The sequence below is a fragment of the Podarcis cretensis genome, assembly GCF_951804945.1.
Source record: "Podarcis cretensis genome assembly, chromosome: 18".
In the NCBI taxonomy this organism is placed as follows: domain Eukaryota; kingdom Metazoa; phylum Chordata; class Lepidosauria; order Squamata; family Lacertidae; genus Podarcis; species Podarcis cretensis.
The window spans coordinates 9,500,598-9,518,700 of record NC_137188.1 but is presented as its reverse complement, the minus strand read 5'-3'; the positions used below and the strand labels follow the sequence as shown (position 1 = coordinate 9,518,700).

General features: G+C 45.1%; 1 protein-coding gene across 1 annotated transcript in view; it reads left to right on the top strand.

Annotated features, from left to right (window-relative positions):
* LOC307207112 (guanine nucleotide-binding protein subunit alpha-11) overlaps positions 1-18,103 on the top strand; it is a 37,281-nt gene that overhangs the window by 2,788 nt on the left and 16,390 nt on the right. The window contains exon 2 of the mRNA XM_079960850.1: positions 16,111-16,295. Within this exon, the coding sequence (XP_079816976.1) occupies positions 16,111-16,295 (185 nt within the window). The remainder of the gene's footprint in view (positions 1-16,110; positions 16,296-18,103) is intronic.

Below are 18,103 nucleotides of genomic sequence, written 5' to 3'. Positions count from 1 at the left end.
ACATATCGCGGCCCGTTAGGAACCGAACCGAAATAATAAAACCCTCCACACCCTATGCTTATATATACATACACGCACAAAACTAATATATATATACACACACACACACACACACACACACACACACATATATGCGTGTGTACACACAAACACAATGTATACACACAGATACATACATATACAGGTATAAATATGCCTCGCCCACCCCACCCATGCCTGTATATATAGTGTACAGTATACAGAAAAAAGTATACACAAAAAGATGGATTTTCACATGTAATATATATGTAAAAACGCACACGAAAATGTAAGCACACACATATATATGCCTCCCCCCGCCAATACATATAGACAGAGATATGTGCATGCACCCATAAATATGTACACACTCAAAAATGTATACACACACACACTTATATATGTATGTACACACAGAAAATGTATACACACACACATATATATGTATGCCTTCCCCCACCCCGCCCACTCTTACATATATGCACACACACACACACAAAAGAGATATGCACACAAACATGTATACATATGTAGGCTCAAAAATGTATACATATATACACACACACACATGCATACACACACACACACACACACATACATATGTACACACAGAAATATGTACACACGTATATATAATTAATAATAATATTTTTATTATTTATACCCTGCCCATCTGGCTGGGTTTCCCCAGCCACTCTGGGTGGCTTACAACACATAAAAAATGGTTAAACATTAAAAAAAAAATCCCGATACAGGATAGCCTTCAGATGTCTTCTAAAAGTCAGATAGTTGTTTGTTTCCTTGACATCTGATGGGAGGGCGTTCCACAGGGTGGGCGCCACTGCTGAGAAGGCCCTCTGCTAGCATACACACACACACACACACACACACATATATAAACCAAATATATGTGTGTGTAGATATGTGTGTACATATATAGCTATAGGTATATACACACACAAATCTTTCTATCTAAACTAAAATCATAGAATCTAGTGTTGGGGGGAACCAAGGGGGATCATCTAGTTCAAACCCCCCCACCCCAATGCAGGAATGTGTGTTTTTCGCCCAACGCAGGGCTTGAACCCATGGCCCCGAGTCTGAGCTACCCCATAGATGCAACTGCAACACCCGCCCCCCGTGTGGTATCTCATGGGGACCGCCTCATCCCCATAGTCGCCTTTGACTGGACTTAACCACCCAGGGGTCTTTTGCCTTTTCTTAACCTTTTAATGTGCATGCGCGCACACACGTGTATGTATATATTGAACAAAATAATTGCTGCACAATCGCAATTCGTTAGACGAGTTATTGAACAAAATAAATTAAAAACCGCTGCTCTAGGTCCGATGAAGAAAAGGGCACATGAATAGTCTTTGGCATCATCTTCAACATCGTTTGTTAGCTATCTGCCGTGGATGCTTTAGTGGAGATTCACATGTTGCAGGGGGTTGGACTAGATGGCCCTTGGGGTCCCTTCCAATTCTTTAAGATTCTATATGTGCATAGAGTGACTGAACATATACATATGTGTACACACATACCTATAGATACACATACACAGGCACACACAGCTATATACATATACATACAGTGGTGCCCCGCAAGACGAACGCCTCGCAAGACGGAAAACCCGCTAGACAAAAGGGTTTTCCGTTTTGGAGGCGCTTCGCAAAACGAATTTCCCTATGGGCTTGCTTCGCAAGACGAAAATGTCTTGCGAGTTCCTGCGGGTTTTCCCCCCCTTTCCCCCCTTTTCCTAAGCCGCTAAGCCGCTTATCAGCTGATCCACTGATAAGCCTCTTAACAGCTGATCGCTAAAAGCCGCTAAACCGCTAATAGCGCTAATCCGCTAAGCTGTCAATGGGCTTGCTTCGCAAGACGAAAAAACCGCTATACGAAGAGCCTCACGGAATGGATTAATTTCGTCTTGCGAGGCACCACTGTACATATATTTATTATTATTTATTAAATTGTTGTTCACTTTATCTTGGCCAGGACAACCTAGATCAACTTACAACCAACCAAAAAACCCCACTGAGATGCATTAAAACCAATACATTAGAACATCTCTCTCTCTAGGTTGAATCCGAACTAAGTTTTAAGAGTAGACTCGCCAGAAAAACCCCTCAATGTTTCTTAAGGAAACCATGTACATTCATTCCAATGAGTCCACTCTCTTAATGTCTTCATGCGAAGGCATCCCTGGGTTGAAGCCGAAGTTTCACTCGTGAGTAGGCCCAGCTGTCAAGAAATCACAAGTCAGTTGTGCCCATTTCATTCTAATAGATCTTCAGAGTCAACCCATAATGTCTTGGCATTAAGTTCTACTCAAGAGTAGACCCACTGGAGAAATCATTGGACCTAAGGAAATTATGTGCATTTTGTGAAATGTAAATAATTTTTAATGGATTTGTTGTTACTAAAGTTGGATACAGCCCATAAACGGATGCTAAGAATGGTGGCCTATTGAAGTTAATGGATTGTGTCCAATGTTAGCCTTGATTTGAGTAGACCAATTGGAGATAAATGACTCTGCTAACTTGGGTCCATTGACTTCAGTGGTCTGCTCTGAGTAAGGATGCAATTTTGGTTCAACCAATTAACTGCAGTGGGTTTACATCCTTAGTATTAGCTTCTGGATTGTATCCTTAGTAGACTCATTGAAATTTACTTGTGTCTCTGTGAAATATCTATGATTTACCTGGGGCCATTGATTTTCTTGAGTAGAACTTAGTTGGATTCAACCTGAGATGTCTTAGCATCACTTAGAATTCAAGTGCATTACTGACTTGGGTCCATTGACGTCAACAGACCTACTCTGAGTAGAACTTAGTTGAATGCAACCTATTAATTTCAGTTGATACAGCGTTCTTTTAGCCCCTGAGTAGCATCCTTGATTTTCAGTTTACAGTATAGGTTGTATCCAACGTTACTCGCACTCTGAGTAGGCCCATTTAAATTAAATGAGTTTAAGGCCCATTGATACCAGTGGTTCTACTCTTATAAAAGGGCATAAATATAACCTGTTGTTACTGTTTTTAAAACACAAACTTAAAACACCCGTAGTCTATCCTTTCTGAAATTTTAAGTTCTTCTGAGGTCCATTATTAATTGCAGTGGATCTGCTTTGATTAGTATCTTGTTGGATGCAACTCATGTTGTAAGTGAATGCATCCCTATTTCATTTCCTCGTTGACTTTCATCTAGGTTTATCCCCGTGTGCCTTTAACTTTCAGTTGTGTCCACCTAAGTTCTGCTTTGAGTATATAGACATGACTACCGTAACTTAGATTCATTAATTTCAGGTGGTCTGTTCTGAGTAGGGGTTGGTTGGATACAATTCTGTTATGGGCATCACCCTGTATGTTTATGTGCATACACTCAAACATAATACACACACAAGAATGTGTATAGATGTTTATTTTATGTGTGCAGTTGCTTAGCTATGTATATTTTATTTTTTAAAAAATTAATATACTGCTTGATTGTAGAAAATTTCAGAACGGGTATACAAAATATATATTGCTGCTTATTTGTCTCTATAATGTTATGCACATACATTTACAGATGTGTGCAACATGGCAACCTATATATGTATACAGTATTAAGCTCTATCCTACCACTTTAAAGCGTCATGACTTCCCCAAAAGAATCACGAGAACTGTAATTTGTTAAAGGTGCTGAGACTCTGTATTCCCTTCACGGAGCTACAATTTCCAGAGTTGTGTAACAGTAAATCCCTCTTTCTAGGAAACTCTGGGAATTATAGCTGTGGGGAATAAGTATCTCTTAACAGCTTTTAGTGCCTTAAATGCGGCCTTACAGTCTCAAACTTCATCTCCCTGCTTTTTCTTCTAAGGAACTCAGGGTGTGGTATATTTCTCTTCCTGCTGTTTTTTTTTAATCCTTGCAACAACCTTGTCAGGTACAAAGAGAGAGGCAGATTTTTTCCCCAACTAAGAACTTCCTCTCCATATCAACCCTTTAAAGACAAACTAAACATAAAAATCGCCTTCTCTTTGTATGCTTAAATGTGTATGCCCCTTTCTTCTCTTCCACTCTTTCCTTCTCCCTTATTTTTAGCATAACCACAGCCCAGTGGAGCAGGTCAGGTCGAAAGAGAATGTGGCAGAATCTCTTCTACTGTTTACACACAAATAACTTTCCTTCTATATTGCCTCCTCAGTAAGAAACCAAACATAAGCCTGCCTTCTAATCTTCCTAGTAGATTTAAATTTATTTACTCATTTGTGTACATTATCCCCTCAGAGCTTAAGGTGGTGTCTGTGGCTTTTGTCCTTCCACCTTCCTCCCTCCCTCGTTTTTTTTATCCTCAATAATGCTGTGAGGTAGGTTAGGAGGAGACCAGGAATTTGTCCCCACATCTTCTCAAGAGCAAATCAACCACCCAAGTGCACCTACTCATATCCCTTTTCTGGGGGTCTTCTCACCACATGCAGAGTAACAGGTGGGCTCTATTGGAGTCTCTCACCCAGTGTTAGAAACTCAGATATATAAGCTAGGTGCCAAATGGCTCCTTAAACTAAGGTTACAATTGCAAAAACGGAATGTCTAGTTGCCATTTGGGGCAAGGCGGCTCTAAAGTCTTATTTGTCAAATGATGGGCTGGCTGTGATTGATTATCAGTTAAACAGCCTTGAGCTTGGAGAACTTGAAGAAAAATCACTTTATTCAGGGACTGTCCACATATATATTGCCCTATTCCTACCTCCTTTTCTTAATGGTGACTTGGACCATTCATAACGTATGAATATTCTACACAACTGTGAGCAGGGCATTGGGTTGCGGGGTGGGGAGTGAAGACAAGCGACAACAATTAATTATAACGTCATTCATTGCTCCTGCTCAGGCTGCCCAGAAAAAGCATTTTGGTTCCTGAATTTTTTTCTGGTTGGGCAGATAAAATATCTGATAGAATTCAACAGGATGGGGTATGAGTGTTTGAAAACAGTCAACATCCAATGATCCCCAGGCATATTTTGGAGATTTCAGGCGCCATCTTTGTGCCCAGGCAGTTTCACTTGGTCGCAAGTGAATTTTGAATACTGGCTAATTTTGAATACTGCTCTCACCCTACCGCTTCTCTTCCTCTTCCTGATAGTTCCCTCTCCACCCCATAGCATCTAATTCCCAGTCGTCCTCGGCTAGCATTCCACATCAGTATTTTATTAACGACAGAATTATTGACAGTAGGAATTAACTTTCTTAGATTTATTTATATGACACTCCGTGGCTTTTTTTTATTTCTCCCAAAAGCTCTTGCTCCCTTCATCCCTATTAAGGACCTCCCACCTCTCCTTGATGAGCAAGATCACTGGCTTCAGGAGCCACAGAACACTGGGTGTCAGTTGGGGGTAAAATAAAAGTGGCTGGTGGGGTAAACTGACCTGTTTGAACCCCAGTGCTATCTGTGGCTCTCCAGATGTAGGTGAACTCCACCTGCAATCCACTCAGCCAGCGCAGGCAGAGAGCATGTAGCCGTTGTCCCTCAACATCTTGATCCCCTTCCATTTTGAGCATGTGTGCATGGAGTAAGGGTTGGTACCTAATGTAATTTCATAGTCACAGCATACACGTTGAAATCGGTGGCCTTGCATCACTGAAGTCCTGTTGATTTAGTAGGTCCGTTCAGAGTACGACTTGGTTGGATGTCACCTAAGAAGTGGGGGAGGTTGGGGGCGCCCTTCATAGGGGTGGAGACTGCTGGTTGTTTCGAAGCAGGATATAGAAGTTTTGGGAACAACAATAATTATCAGAGGGGTAGCCAGAGCGCTGAAAGTTGAGCTGTCATGGTGGAGGGTGCTGCTGTCAGAAAATGCAAGCCCCTTTGTGAGTCTTGCTGACTTAAGGAACACACTGTAAGAAGCAGTCGGTTCTATTATATAATGCAGCTCTTCCTGGGATTTATATTCCACTCTCTAGCCAATGAGACTCTCGTTGGGGCTCCCTTTCCTGACAGCTGACTTCCTTTCCTTCTCAGAATTGCTGCATTTTTTTAAAAAAACAAAAACAAAATAGAATCGAAAGTAAGGGCCCCGCCTCAGTTAAGAACACCACACTCTCTCAAACAACTCCATTCTTGGCCCTTTTCATCACGTCTCTTCAGAATTTTTCCCTAGGATTTATATCCTGCTTCCTAGCCAAAAGACTGCCATGGTGGCTCTTCTTCCTGATATCCGCCTTCCTGCTAACCCCCCTTCCCTAATTGCCTCCATCTGTGTGTGTGGAATGTTTGCCTTCCTCCCTAAGGCATAGAATCCAAGGCATGAATATTTCTTCTCTCTCCCCCCCCCCTTCCATTTCCAGCCTTACTGACGACTCTCTTCTTCCTTTTTGACATCTTCCCATCCTCTTTGGGCACATAGCAACCTCATACCTCAACTTTCAGCTTGTACTGTATGCTCCAAGGAGCTCTCTCACCTTGTGTCTGCCCCACCTCCCTGTGTGCCATGCGTTTAGTAGTGCCACCTCTGCAACCCACACCTTTCCGGGCTACCAGCCCTGTAAATGCTCATCTCTTGTAGAATATTCCTTCTGCCCCCCCCCTCCATCCACTTTCTGCTCCTAATGCCACCCCTCCCAAATGTAGTATAACACATTAGCATGTCTCTTCAGATGAGAGAGAGAAAGCAACCTTAACATTCTTAAGCCGCAGCAAAATAAAAAAATTAAGGAGTTGGTTTCAAACTTTAGGTGCGAACCCAGACTGAAAGCAGTTATGAATATGGTTAAACTAGCATAGTGCTTCTCTTGAGTATCTCTTCGTTTCGAGGCGGCAATTCTCTCCTCCTAGTTGAGAGTTCTTTGGCCTCTAAATATGACCCCGAGGAGCGAAGGACTGGTTGAAATGTGGCTTGCTGAGATATAGACCTCTTCTGGCCTTGATTTCTAGAGTCACAAAGTTGTAATTCTTCTCTCAGCTTTACGCTCAAGCCATTTTTAAACCTGAAATAACCCTCCGAAGGAAGCAGCTTGTGGTAGTCTCGCCTCTGGCTCTGCAGCTCAGAGGGACCCAGTATAGTGTTCTCCCCATGTTGGACTCAAATAATCTGGTAAAATAAAATGGGGGTCCCTGCTTAACTTCTAAAGTTAAGTGAATTGTATCCAGGTACTCCATCTCCCTAAACCCGTATAAATGTGCAGGGGATAGTTGTCATAACTTGGCTCAGTACATGGGCACAATCTTAGTTTTACGTTGATTTTCATAACTTAGTCCTGGCAGTAACTAGCGTTGGGAGTTTTGCTGTGACGCAAATTAAAATCATAAATGTTCCAGCGCTTCACAATCTTCAGGCTGAATAGCCTTAATAAGAAATTTGGGGGAGCTTGATCTGGATGAGCTACAAAGATACCTTTGACCCTCAAAGCAAAGTTTCTAATAAAATTGTGCTGTACCGTCCGATTAGTACCACACCAGTCTGCCAAACTCGGAAATTCTGGGGATCAAACTGTGTTTGGATGCATTTAGAGAGTGCGGAGCTAATTTGAGTTCATTGAGCTACCTAAGTAGTGGGAGCTCAATAAGGCTCTGGCAGTCCGGTTTTTGAACTATAGTTGCTGCCTTTCCAACATGAGATTGGTCTACAACTGACCTATCATTTTCTTTATGTGGTCCTGGGTGCCTCAACTAAGGCTGGAAAATCCCAAGCTTTTGTCCAGGTTATTTTAAAAAAGAAAAGGTGCCGTTATTTATACACTCAGATGTTTTTGCACTCCCTCAAGTTTTCAGAAATGCATTGGTATGAAAACTGAGAATTCAAAGCTTCAGGTTTCCTTGTGCTCTGCTGACGGGAGAGGGGTGCTCATCTTTTGAAGCAGGAAACTCTGACATCTCGCTTTGGTTACATGCTAACTTCCAAAAGTTTTTTCTTTCCTTCCCAGAATCTAGTCCCCAAGCGGGTAGCAGGGTGTTTCTTGTAGCAGGTAGCCATTGGCAATCAAAAGTTATTTTACCGGGATATTCTGAGGCCCCCCCCAATAGCAGCTATTTCAAAGAAACTTTCTTTATTTTTTTGCCATTGGCTGTTCAGAACTCATGATGTGTGTTTATCTCTTCTTGCTAATGTCCCCATTACAGTATTATCTTTTCTATATGGGATTTATTTTCAGGATATATATGTATATATGGCTGGCAGTTGCTAATTTGGAGGAGTGTCTGGCTGTTAACCTGAATCATCCTGGGATGTGTAGCTTTTGAGACTTGTGGTTAATGTTATACTTCTTCCACAGTCACCTGGGCAAATGAGAAACCCATCCAGGTGTCCACATATAGAAACTCTACAAAAACTGACCCTTTCAGGCTACAAACCTTTGTAGTGGACATGCAGAAGCTGGCTATTAAACATTTTTTGGGAGGTTAGCAGTTTTCATGTAGATTGGCTTGCAGAGGTATGAGTTTTGTGGAAATTTTCTGGGAAATTTTGCGGTGCAGGTTAGGGTAATTTGCATTGGAAATTTTTCTGATTACCTAGAGAGTGTGATTCAATTTGGCATGTTTATTTCAGTAACAGTGTTGTGTGTGTTTTTGTTTTGTTTTGTTTGTTTTTTTGGGTTTTTTTTAACTTGCTTAATATTGTATTTGCATTTGGCATCCATTCATGGTTGCTAATGAACAGCAGTCACGAAATTAAAAGACACCTGCTCCTTGGGAGAAAGGCGATGGCAAATCTAGACAACATCTTAAAAAGTAGAGACACCACCTTACCAACAAAGGTCCGTATAGTAAAAGCTATGGTTTTCCCAGTAGTGATGTATGGAAGTGAGAGCTGGACCATAAAGAAGGCTGATCGCCGAAGAATTGAATTCTGGTGCTGGAGGAGACTCTTGAGAGTCCCATGGACTGCAAGATGATCAAACCTCTCCATTCTGAAGGAAATCAGCCCTGAGTGCTCAATGGACGGACAGATCCTGAAGCTGAGGCTCCAAGATTTTGGCCACCTCATGAGAAGAGAAGACTCCCTGGAAAAGACCCTGATGCTGGGAAAGATGGAGGGCACAAGGAGAAGGGGACGAGGGAGGATGAGATGGTGGGACAGTGTTCTCGAAGCTACAAACATGAGTCTGACCAAACTGTGGGAGGCAGTGGAAGACAGGAGTGCCTGGCGTGCTCTGATCCATGGAGTCACGAAGACATGACTAAACGACTCAACAACAACAATGAACTTAGGAAATAAAAATGTTTCCTCAGGAAAATAAAACACCAGGAAACCTTCCACCCCACCACCATTGCTAACTTGAAAGATTTGGGGGGGGGGAGAGAGATTGAGTATGAAGCGATCTGAGCAGGTAAATGTATTGTCTTAGGTCGGCCATTGCCCAGAGCTTGCTGTAAAGCAGGAGTAGGCAATCTAAGGCCCCGGGGGCCGGATGCGGCCCAATCGCCTTCTCAATCCAGTCCACAGACGGTCCGGAAATCAGTGTGTTTTTACATGAGTAGACTGTTTCCTTTGATTTAAAATGCGTCTCTGGGTTATTTGTGGGTCCTGCCTGGTGTTTTTACATGAGCAGAATGTGTGCTTTTATTTAAAATGCATCTCTGGGTTATTTGTGGAGGATAGGAATTCGTTCTTTATTTTTTCCCAATATATAGTCCGGCCCACCACATGGTCTGAGGGATGAAAAAGGTTGCTGACCCTTCTTCTAAAGCACAGGCTTTGTTATGTTGATACTAGCATCGTTTAGGGCAGTGGTCTTCAACCTTTTCAGGCCACCTTTTGCTCAAACATGCGCCTGGAGATACACTTTTTAATTTTACACCATAGATCTGTACAGTGGTGGTGCTGCTTCTCCAGCCCACCTTAGATTAGGCCTTGATTCACCACATGCAGAGCAGTGGTCTATGTGGATGTCCTTATGGAGGACTGGTACTCCCCACTGGAGCACCCAACTACAAACTGTGCATTGAGAGGGGGGGACCCCCATTTTATTTGCCGCTAGTTCACTTGGATTAGTGGGATTGGCTTGTGGGGAAGGAGTTCCCAAATAATGATGGTCATTCATTCTAAATCCCCATACCTCTTTCCTGCTTCTGTTGCTCATCTGCGGCGACCTAGGGACGTGTGTGCAGGATGTGGTTTGATCTGTTCATCAACACCCCATGGGTGAGGGGAACCGTGGTCCAGAACATCTAGACTGTGCCCGGTTAGCTGCCCAGTTCTGCACTTCCTTTTGAGTCTTCGCTGTTGGGTCATTCTGCAGCCCCTACGCAGTCCTTGGCCTCTGTGTTGCCAGCCTCTTTCCCAACCCCTGAGGCTGCCTTAGTGTTGGAAGTTTTAGAATGTAGAGGGACAGGAATATTCCTTGAGAAATGAAGCCACTTCAGTGATGTTGGGCAGAGGATTTTCCGCAGAAAATCTTCTTTTGTTATCGCTAAAAATCTTCCTTTCTTTCGAAACACGGTATTTCATTCAATTACAGTGGTGCCCCGCAAGACGAACGCCTCGCAAGACGGAAAACCCGCTAGACGAAAGGGTTTTCCGTTTTGGAGGCGCTTCGCAAAACGAATTTCCCTATGGGCTTGCTATGCAAGACGAAAATGTCTTGTGAGTTCCTGCGGGTTTTTTTTCCTTTCCCCCCCTTTTTCTAAGCAGCTAAGCCGCTTATCAGCTGATCCGCTAAGATGATAAGCCGCTAAAAGCCGCTAAACCGCTAATAGCGCTAATCCACTAAGCTGTCAATGGGCTTGCTTCGCAAGACGAAGAAACCGCTATACGAAGAGCCTCACGGAACTGATTAATTTCATCTTGCGAGGCACCACTGTATTGCATAAAATTGTGAATCTGTAACAGGTATCGGTCAGACCTGGCAGTTGGAATTTATACGTTCTCACAGCCTTGTCACCAGGCTGTGGAATTATTTATCAGTCTACTGAGAGGCTGGAGGGCTAGTTAGAATTGCAACCAAATGGACAAAGGATGGAGCGGTCACTCTGTCTGCCCTCCACTGGCCGCCTCCGCTCAACCTGGGTGGTTGCCCCGTGACGCTGCATGAGAAGTTATATTCAGGATTCATTACCTGTCAAATTTTATCCCGAGAGAGAGTTTTAAAAGCGATGCATGAAACAATGTACAGAGTTTATTGTCTCGCCTGTGTTCGGTGCCTCCATTTTAAAAATAGCAGCCACCTAGAAGTATAGGCAGTCCAGCTGCCATGCCTTAAATTATCTACAAATATTCTAATGAGAGAATTTCCAAGTGAATCTCTGAATTTGTCCATAATTTAAACCACACCTCTTCTTTCCCTTGTATTTTTCTTGGGAATTTCATTGCTCTTTTTACTTCCTTCCGTAATCAAAATGAACACGGCATCCTTTTTCTTTTCTTTTCTTTTCTTTTTTGCTTTGTTTGCTAAATAACAGCCAAATAAACAGGCAAGATCAGATATTGATCTGTATTAGGCAGTGGAAAACATTCTCTGGAAAACCCACATCACCAGCCACTAGGACACTGCTGTGTGTGTGTTTGGAGCAGGGATAACTCAGTCAGTAGAGCACGAGACTCTTAATTTCAGGACTATGGGTTCCAGCCCCATATTGGGGAGAAGATCCCTGCATTGTGGGGGGTTGGACCAGATGACCTTTGTGGTCCCTTCCAACTCTACAATTCTATGATTATAGGCCTCTCTGCCAGTACAGTGGTGCCTCACAAGACGAAATTAATCCGTTCCGTGAGGCTCTTCGTATAGCGGTTTTTTCGTCTTGCAAAGCAAGCCCATTGACAGCTTAGCGGATTAGCGCTATTAGCGGTTTAGCGGCTTTTAGCGATCAGCTGTTAAGCGGCTTATCAGCGGATCAGCTGTTAAGCGGCTTATCAGCGGATCAGCTGATAAGCTGCTTAGCGGCTTAGGAAAAGGGGGGGAAACCCGCAGGAACTCGCAAGACATTTTCGTCTTGCGAAGCAAGCCCATAGGGAAATTCGTTTTGCGAAGCGCCTCCAAAACGGAAAACCCTTTCGTCTAGCGGGTTTTCCGTCTTGCGAGGCGTTCGTCTTGCGGGGCACCACTGTAGATAAGCAGATCATGATATACTGGCGTTCCTCTGTTGCAGTCTCCCTGAAGACCCACTACCGCTGTGATAAACATGCAATTCGTGTGCCCTGACTGGGCAATTGTGGAGGACAGAATGGGCAATATTAATTGGGACTGCCCTGAATTTGCAAAGATAAAGCCTGGCTGGTTGTTCTGTGAGCAACTTGAGAAAACTCTATAAACATGCATTTCAGGTTCTGTTCTTCCCCTACCCCCCCCCATTAAATAAATGGTATTCCGGGTATGAGAAATATGGGAAATAATTGCTTCATCGGAAGAGAGGTGGGGTATTCTTTGGAAGCGTTTGTCAGAAGTCCCCATACGTGCAGGAGGAGAACTTCTAAACTCACGTAAACATATCCGTGAGTTGCTGGCTCTGTTTTCCAGAGGGGAAGTCAGCTGGCAGCCGTAACTTGGAGTGGATGTTGTCTAATCCAGGATCTTTGCAGACAACTTGCTTCATGCAGGCAGGAGGGTGTTTCTCGGTTGACCAGGGGAGAATAGAAGGCCAGGCTCCTCCTACTGTTGATATACCGGGCCTGGGCAAGTCAGGGAGCTCGTAACTGGCTGCCAATCACAAGGCTCTTTCCATCCGTGCCTGAAGAAGGGACTGAGCACCACTCCTTTCTAAGGCCTGAACTTTAGGAGCAGCGTTTGTCTTCCAGCAATTGAAACTAGTGGCCAGTAGTGTCGACTTTCCGGAAATTTCTGAATTGGGAAAATTTCCCCTGTGCAACTTAGGGTGATTCGAGTTGGGTAATCAAGCGGTGGGGGAAATTTCCCAGTTTGGGAAGGGAGATGTCCCAGTGCCCTAGAGTGACCCAATTTAACACGTTTGTTTTCTTTGAGTTTAGTAAACGAAGCAACAAAGTTGCGAGCTGCCAAGTTTGCTTAATATTTTATTTGTAATCGACATCCATCCGCTGTTGCTAATGAACATAAGAAACTGATTTTTCTGTGGGAAAACAAGCAGTGGAAAAAATATATAAAATGTTCAACCGCACGTTACTGTTGGTTATGCAGAGTGGTGGTGAACGCCAGTTTAAGGTGGCTCATAGATTTCCTGTTGGCTTGAGCCCTCTGCACATCTTAACTCCTGCAGAGAAAGGCTGCGAGACTTGTTCCCGTGGCATGCAGCTCCCTTCCCCCATCCTGCCCCAATCCACACAATATTTGTGGGTGTCTGAGGCAAAAATCCCTTTTTGTGTTTGCCTTATTATTAATTTAGTCAAGTTGTATTCCGCCCTTCCTCCCAAAGGAGTCCAGGTTTGCAATTGTTGTTGTTGTTTAGTTGTGTCCGCCTCTTCGTGACCCCCTGGACCAGAGCATGCTAGGCACTCCTGTCTTCCACTGCCTCCTGCAGTTTGGTCAAACTCATGCTGGTCTCTTCGAGAACACTGTCCCACCATCTCGTCCTCTGTCGTCCCCTTCTCCTTGCGCCCTCCATCTTTCCCAGCATCAGGGTCTTTTCCAGGGAGTCTTCTCTTCTCCTGAGGTGGCCAAAGTCTTGGAGCCTCAGCTTCAGGATCTGTCCGTCCATTGAGCACTCAGGGCTGATTTCCTTCAGAATGGAGAGGTTTGATCTTCTTGCAGTCCATGGGACTCTCTCAAGAGTCTCCTCCAGCACCATAATTCAAAAGCATCCATTCTGTGGCAATCAGCCTTATTTATGGTCCAGCTCTCACAATATCAGTGCATTCTAAAAACAGTTTAGCAATCGCATTATCTCAGCCAAGGTTGCCAGGAACAGTACCTTGTAGCCATTGAATGCCTTCATAAAGAGGAATGTTTATAAATTCCTCTTGAAAGTCTAAGGGCATTCCACAAACTGGGAGGTGCCAAAGAGAAGGCCCTGCCAAATAGGCAGCCCCCAGTAGTGGCATCACCTGCAAGGTTGCTCACCTGCTGATCGTAGCGTCTGAGATGGGGAAGGTGCTTTATTTAGGAGCCTAGGTCCCAAGCCAATCCATGAATTTCAGAGCCTTGTTGGTGCAGGTTTCTCGGATCCAGGAAAACCACCATGCCAGGCTCGATGTGGGAAGGCTTCCTCTCCGCAGGTAGCCCACGTGGGCTGGAGGGCGGGGAGCAAATCCCTCTTTAGACCTACTCTGAACCCATGAGCTTGAAAATTTGACGTTGTGGCCTAGTAACTGCTTCAGATTATTCAGTTTATGCAAGGGTGACTCTCCGGGAAGGGAAGTGGGTTAAAGGGGTGACAGAGAAGATATTGTCTCATAAAGTTTTGATTCTGGCTAATTAGATTTGTAAGTATTTTTTTCAGCCCCCACTGTGTCTACATGCATGAGAAATGGCTTTTTCATGCAGACTGCTTTGCGATTTTGATAACGGCTAACTCCAAAGATTCTTCAGAATTTTGTCATTTTAGTAAAGATGTCTCTGTTAACTCTTAGCCGGGTGACTTGTGGTTCTCTGGTTCTTAAACATTCTGAGCTGCCTCAGGAGTTTTTGGTGAGGATGCAGCTGCTGTCAAGTGCTTTGAGTTGCGTGGTGCCTCTTGTTTTCCTAGATGGGGTAGGGAAGGGAGTTGTGTGTGTGTGTGTGTTGCACTTGTGTCCTCAGGCTTGTGGGCTTCCCTTAGGCATCTGGCTAGTCACTGTGTTTGACTGGATGGGCCTTTGGTCTGCTCTTACGCGTAGAAACCTCTAGCCTGTGTTTGGCCACTTGGTGACAGATTGAATCAGTGAACTAGGAGGAGAGGGAAGCTAAGATTTCAAGCCTGGGATTCTGTAGGGGTGGATGGGAAGAGATGCTGAACGCTTTGCCTGTAAGAAAACTGAAAGCACCCAGTTCAGAAGCTTGTAAAAGCCACTTCCCAGTGATCTGACAAGGAAGAGGCAAGGATTTCTTGTAGATGACTAGTCTCCTAGGCCTATTAAGGTGGGTGAGTGTAGGGATTTATTTTTAGTAATTGTCTGCCAGGATGCCATTTTCCCCCCTGCAACAACAAAATCTGGGGTTCTCCCTCTCCGCCCCCCCCCCACTTTAAATTGCAGCCTCAGTCCCAGCATTTGAGCAAAAATCATTTTTTAAGCGCCAGGTTGTGCCACAAATACTCAGGATTATGCCCCTCCAGCCAGTTGGCGGTGGCCTGATCTTGATCTTTAAAAATCTTTCTCTTCTCACATCCCACAACTGCCTTTCTAAACAAATACCTTGAGATAAGATTATAATAGTGGACTTCCCACTTTACATTCTTATGCCAGTAGGTTACACCAGCTCTTTTTGGGTTAACAAAGTACCTGGCTGTGGCTTGTAACTGTAATAGGGCATGAAAAATCTTTAAAAAGCTGGCCTCTTATTTGACGACAGTAGCCAATCTACAGGTTACAATCAGCACAGTTTTTAGCCCCCCTTCCTTCTGAAGGTGAAGCCGTTTTCAGACGCAAATTGGAAGTGTGTTCTCTTTCTAGCTTTTTTTTTTTTAAGATGGGGTGCTCAAAACCCAGAAGATTAAAATGGTTTAATTGGCTGTCAGCCTTCCTTTGTGCCTGCCTGTGCAATGGAAAGATGGTGAACCAACCCAAGTCATAGTCAGAACAACCATACCAGGCCTCAGAACCACTTTCACAGGCCGTGCTTGATTCCCCCCCCCCAAAAAAAAACCCCTTAGCTATTGTGCTACTTATGTGTGCAAAATGCTTCTCCCCCCCCCCCATCACACGCGTAGACACACACACATACACACACTAGGTTCACCATGGTAACGGTCTGATTTAGGAATAAAATTCAGCTTTTCTCCTCCATAAAATGTTCCTTTTGTCAAGGGGAAGGAGCGAGAGATGGGATAGCAGCTCCTCCTCTTCACAGGCTGGGGAAACAAAGCGGCAGCAGTTTAATATTCCCCTCCCCCCCAAAAAAAAGTAATATGCAGTGAGGCGTTGCTAGAAGTTGAATGTGGAAGCAAACTGCTTGCTGTCGGTCGTAACGCAGCGCTGGCTCTGCTCCCTTTGTGATGCTCCCACGCTGACTGCCTCGTCGTCGTCTTGTGTCCCTTTTACCCTGCCCCACCTATTTACTCTCCAGGCACGGGAGAAAGCGGGAAGAGCACGTTCATTAAACAGATGCGGATAATCCATGGCTCGGGCTACTCTGAGGAGGACAAGAAGGGCTTCACCAAGCTGGTGTACCAGAACATCTTCACTGCCATGCAGTCGATGATCAGGGCCATGGAGACCTTGAAGATCCTGTACAAGTATGAACAGAACAAGGTGAACCGATGGAGCTCCCATTCCTGCATCCCAGCCTATATACAACCTCCACCCCTGTTGTCTTGTCATTGGTTGTCTGTAGTGGCATGCATGCTGCTCAGGATTCCCTGAATACCCTGGGGTATCGAATGTTCAGGGGCCTGCATCACACCTGTAGCAACCAGAATAGTTCAAGCGCTGTGTGTGCTTATTATTATTGTTGTTGTTGTTGTTGTTATTACAGTCAAACCTTTGTTGTCGAACGTAATCCGTTCCGGAAGCCCGTTCAGCTTCCAAAATGTTTGACAACCGATCCATGGCTTCCAGTTGTCTGCAGGAACTTCCTGCACTCAAGCAGAAGCCACATCAGATGTTCTGCTTCTGAAAAACATTTGAAAACCAGGACATTTACTTCTGGGTCTTCGGCATTCGGGAGCCGAAACATTCCAAAATGGAGGCGTTTGGGAACCAAGGTTTGACTATATTATTAACAGGGACGCAGGTGGCGCTGTGGTCTAAACCACTGAGCCTCTTGGGCTTGCTGATCGGAAGGTCGGCGGTTCGAATCCCCACGACAGGGGTGAGCTCCTGTTCTTCTGTTCCAGCTCCTGCCAACCTAGCAGTTCAAAAGCACACCAGTGCAAGTGGATAAATAGGTACCGCTGCAGCAGGAAGGTAGGCGTTTCCGTGCACTCTGGTTTCTGTCACAGTGTCCTATTGCACCAGAAGCAGTTTAGTCCTGCTGGTCACATGACCCGGAAAGCAGTCTGCGGACAAATAATGGCTCCCTCAGCCTGAAAGTGGGATGAGCGCCACAACTCCATAGTTGCCTTTTACTGAACTTAACCGTCCAGGGGTCTTTTACCTTTTTACTTATTATTATTATTAACATTTATATCCTACCTTTCCCCCAAGGAGCTCAAGGTGGTATGTATGCTTCTCCCTCTCTCGATTTCTCCACAACAGCCCTGTGAGGTAGGTTAGTCTGAGAGACATTGGCCACACCCAGTAAGCTCCATGACTGAGGGGATTAGAACCCCTGTCTCTCACCAATCTCCTTTACCCTGTGCCTGGTGGGGCACAAACACAGCACATTATTGAATAGTGGGGTGGTCAGGGGCAGGGTCAAAGGCTTTCCTGGCAACAGTGTTGTTGTTGACGTAGCAATTCAGTTAATGATTATTTGCTGTACCTGTATTCAGCGGCATAGCGTGGGTTGTCAGCACCCCGGGGCAAGGCAAGTAATTTGCGCCACCTAACCCGGGGCAAGGCAAGTAATTTGCGCCCCTAACCCCTAACCTGCCGCCGCTGCCAGCTTCTTCTTGCTGCTGCCTGGGCTGGTCAGGTGTAGCTCTCTCCCACGCTCAGCGCTGCGCTGGGCGGCCACTGCACTGTCTCTCCCCCAGATAGTCCCTCCCTCGCTCTCTCTCCGCTCCGCACCGCAACGCACGCCTGGCACTCTCCCCCTCCACAGTGGGCGGCGACCCGGCAGCTCGGATCGGATTCGCACAGCCAGCACTGCAGTGAGAGAGAGTGAGTGAGCCAGGTAGGGGCAGAGAGCTGCGAGTGCAAGCGCGCCCCCCCCCCCCAAATGTTGCGCCCGGTGCGGCTGGCACCCCCTGCACCCCCCCCACGCTATGCCACTGCCTGTATTTACTCGAGTCTAATGCACACCTCTCTCTTTTTGCCAAATTACGTTGCGAAGGTCAGGGTGCGCATTACACTCAAATACTGTACAGTACTTCCAGGTGCAGATTGGCTGCTCCCAGGCCAGGTGCAACCTCCAGGCTGGCTGTCTTGCAGGGAGAGCTTGCCTCCTGTTTTACTAG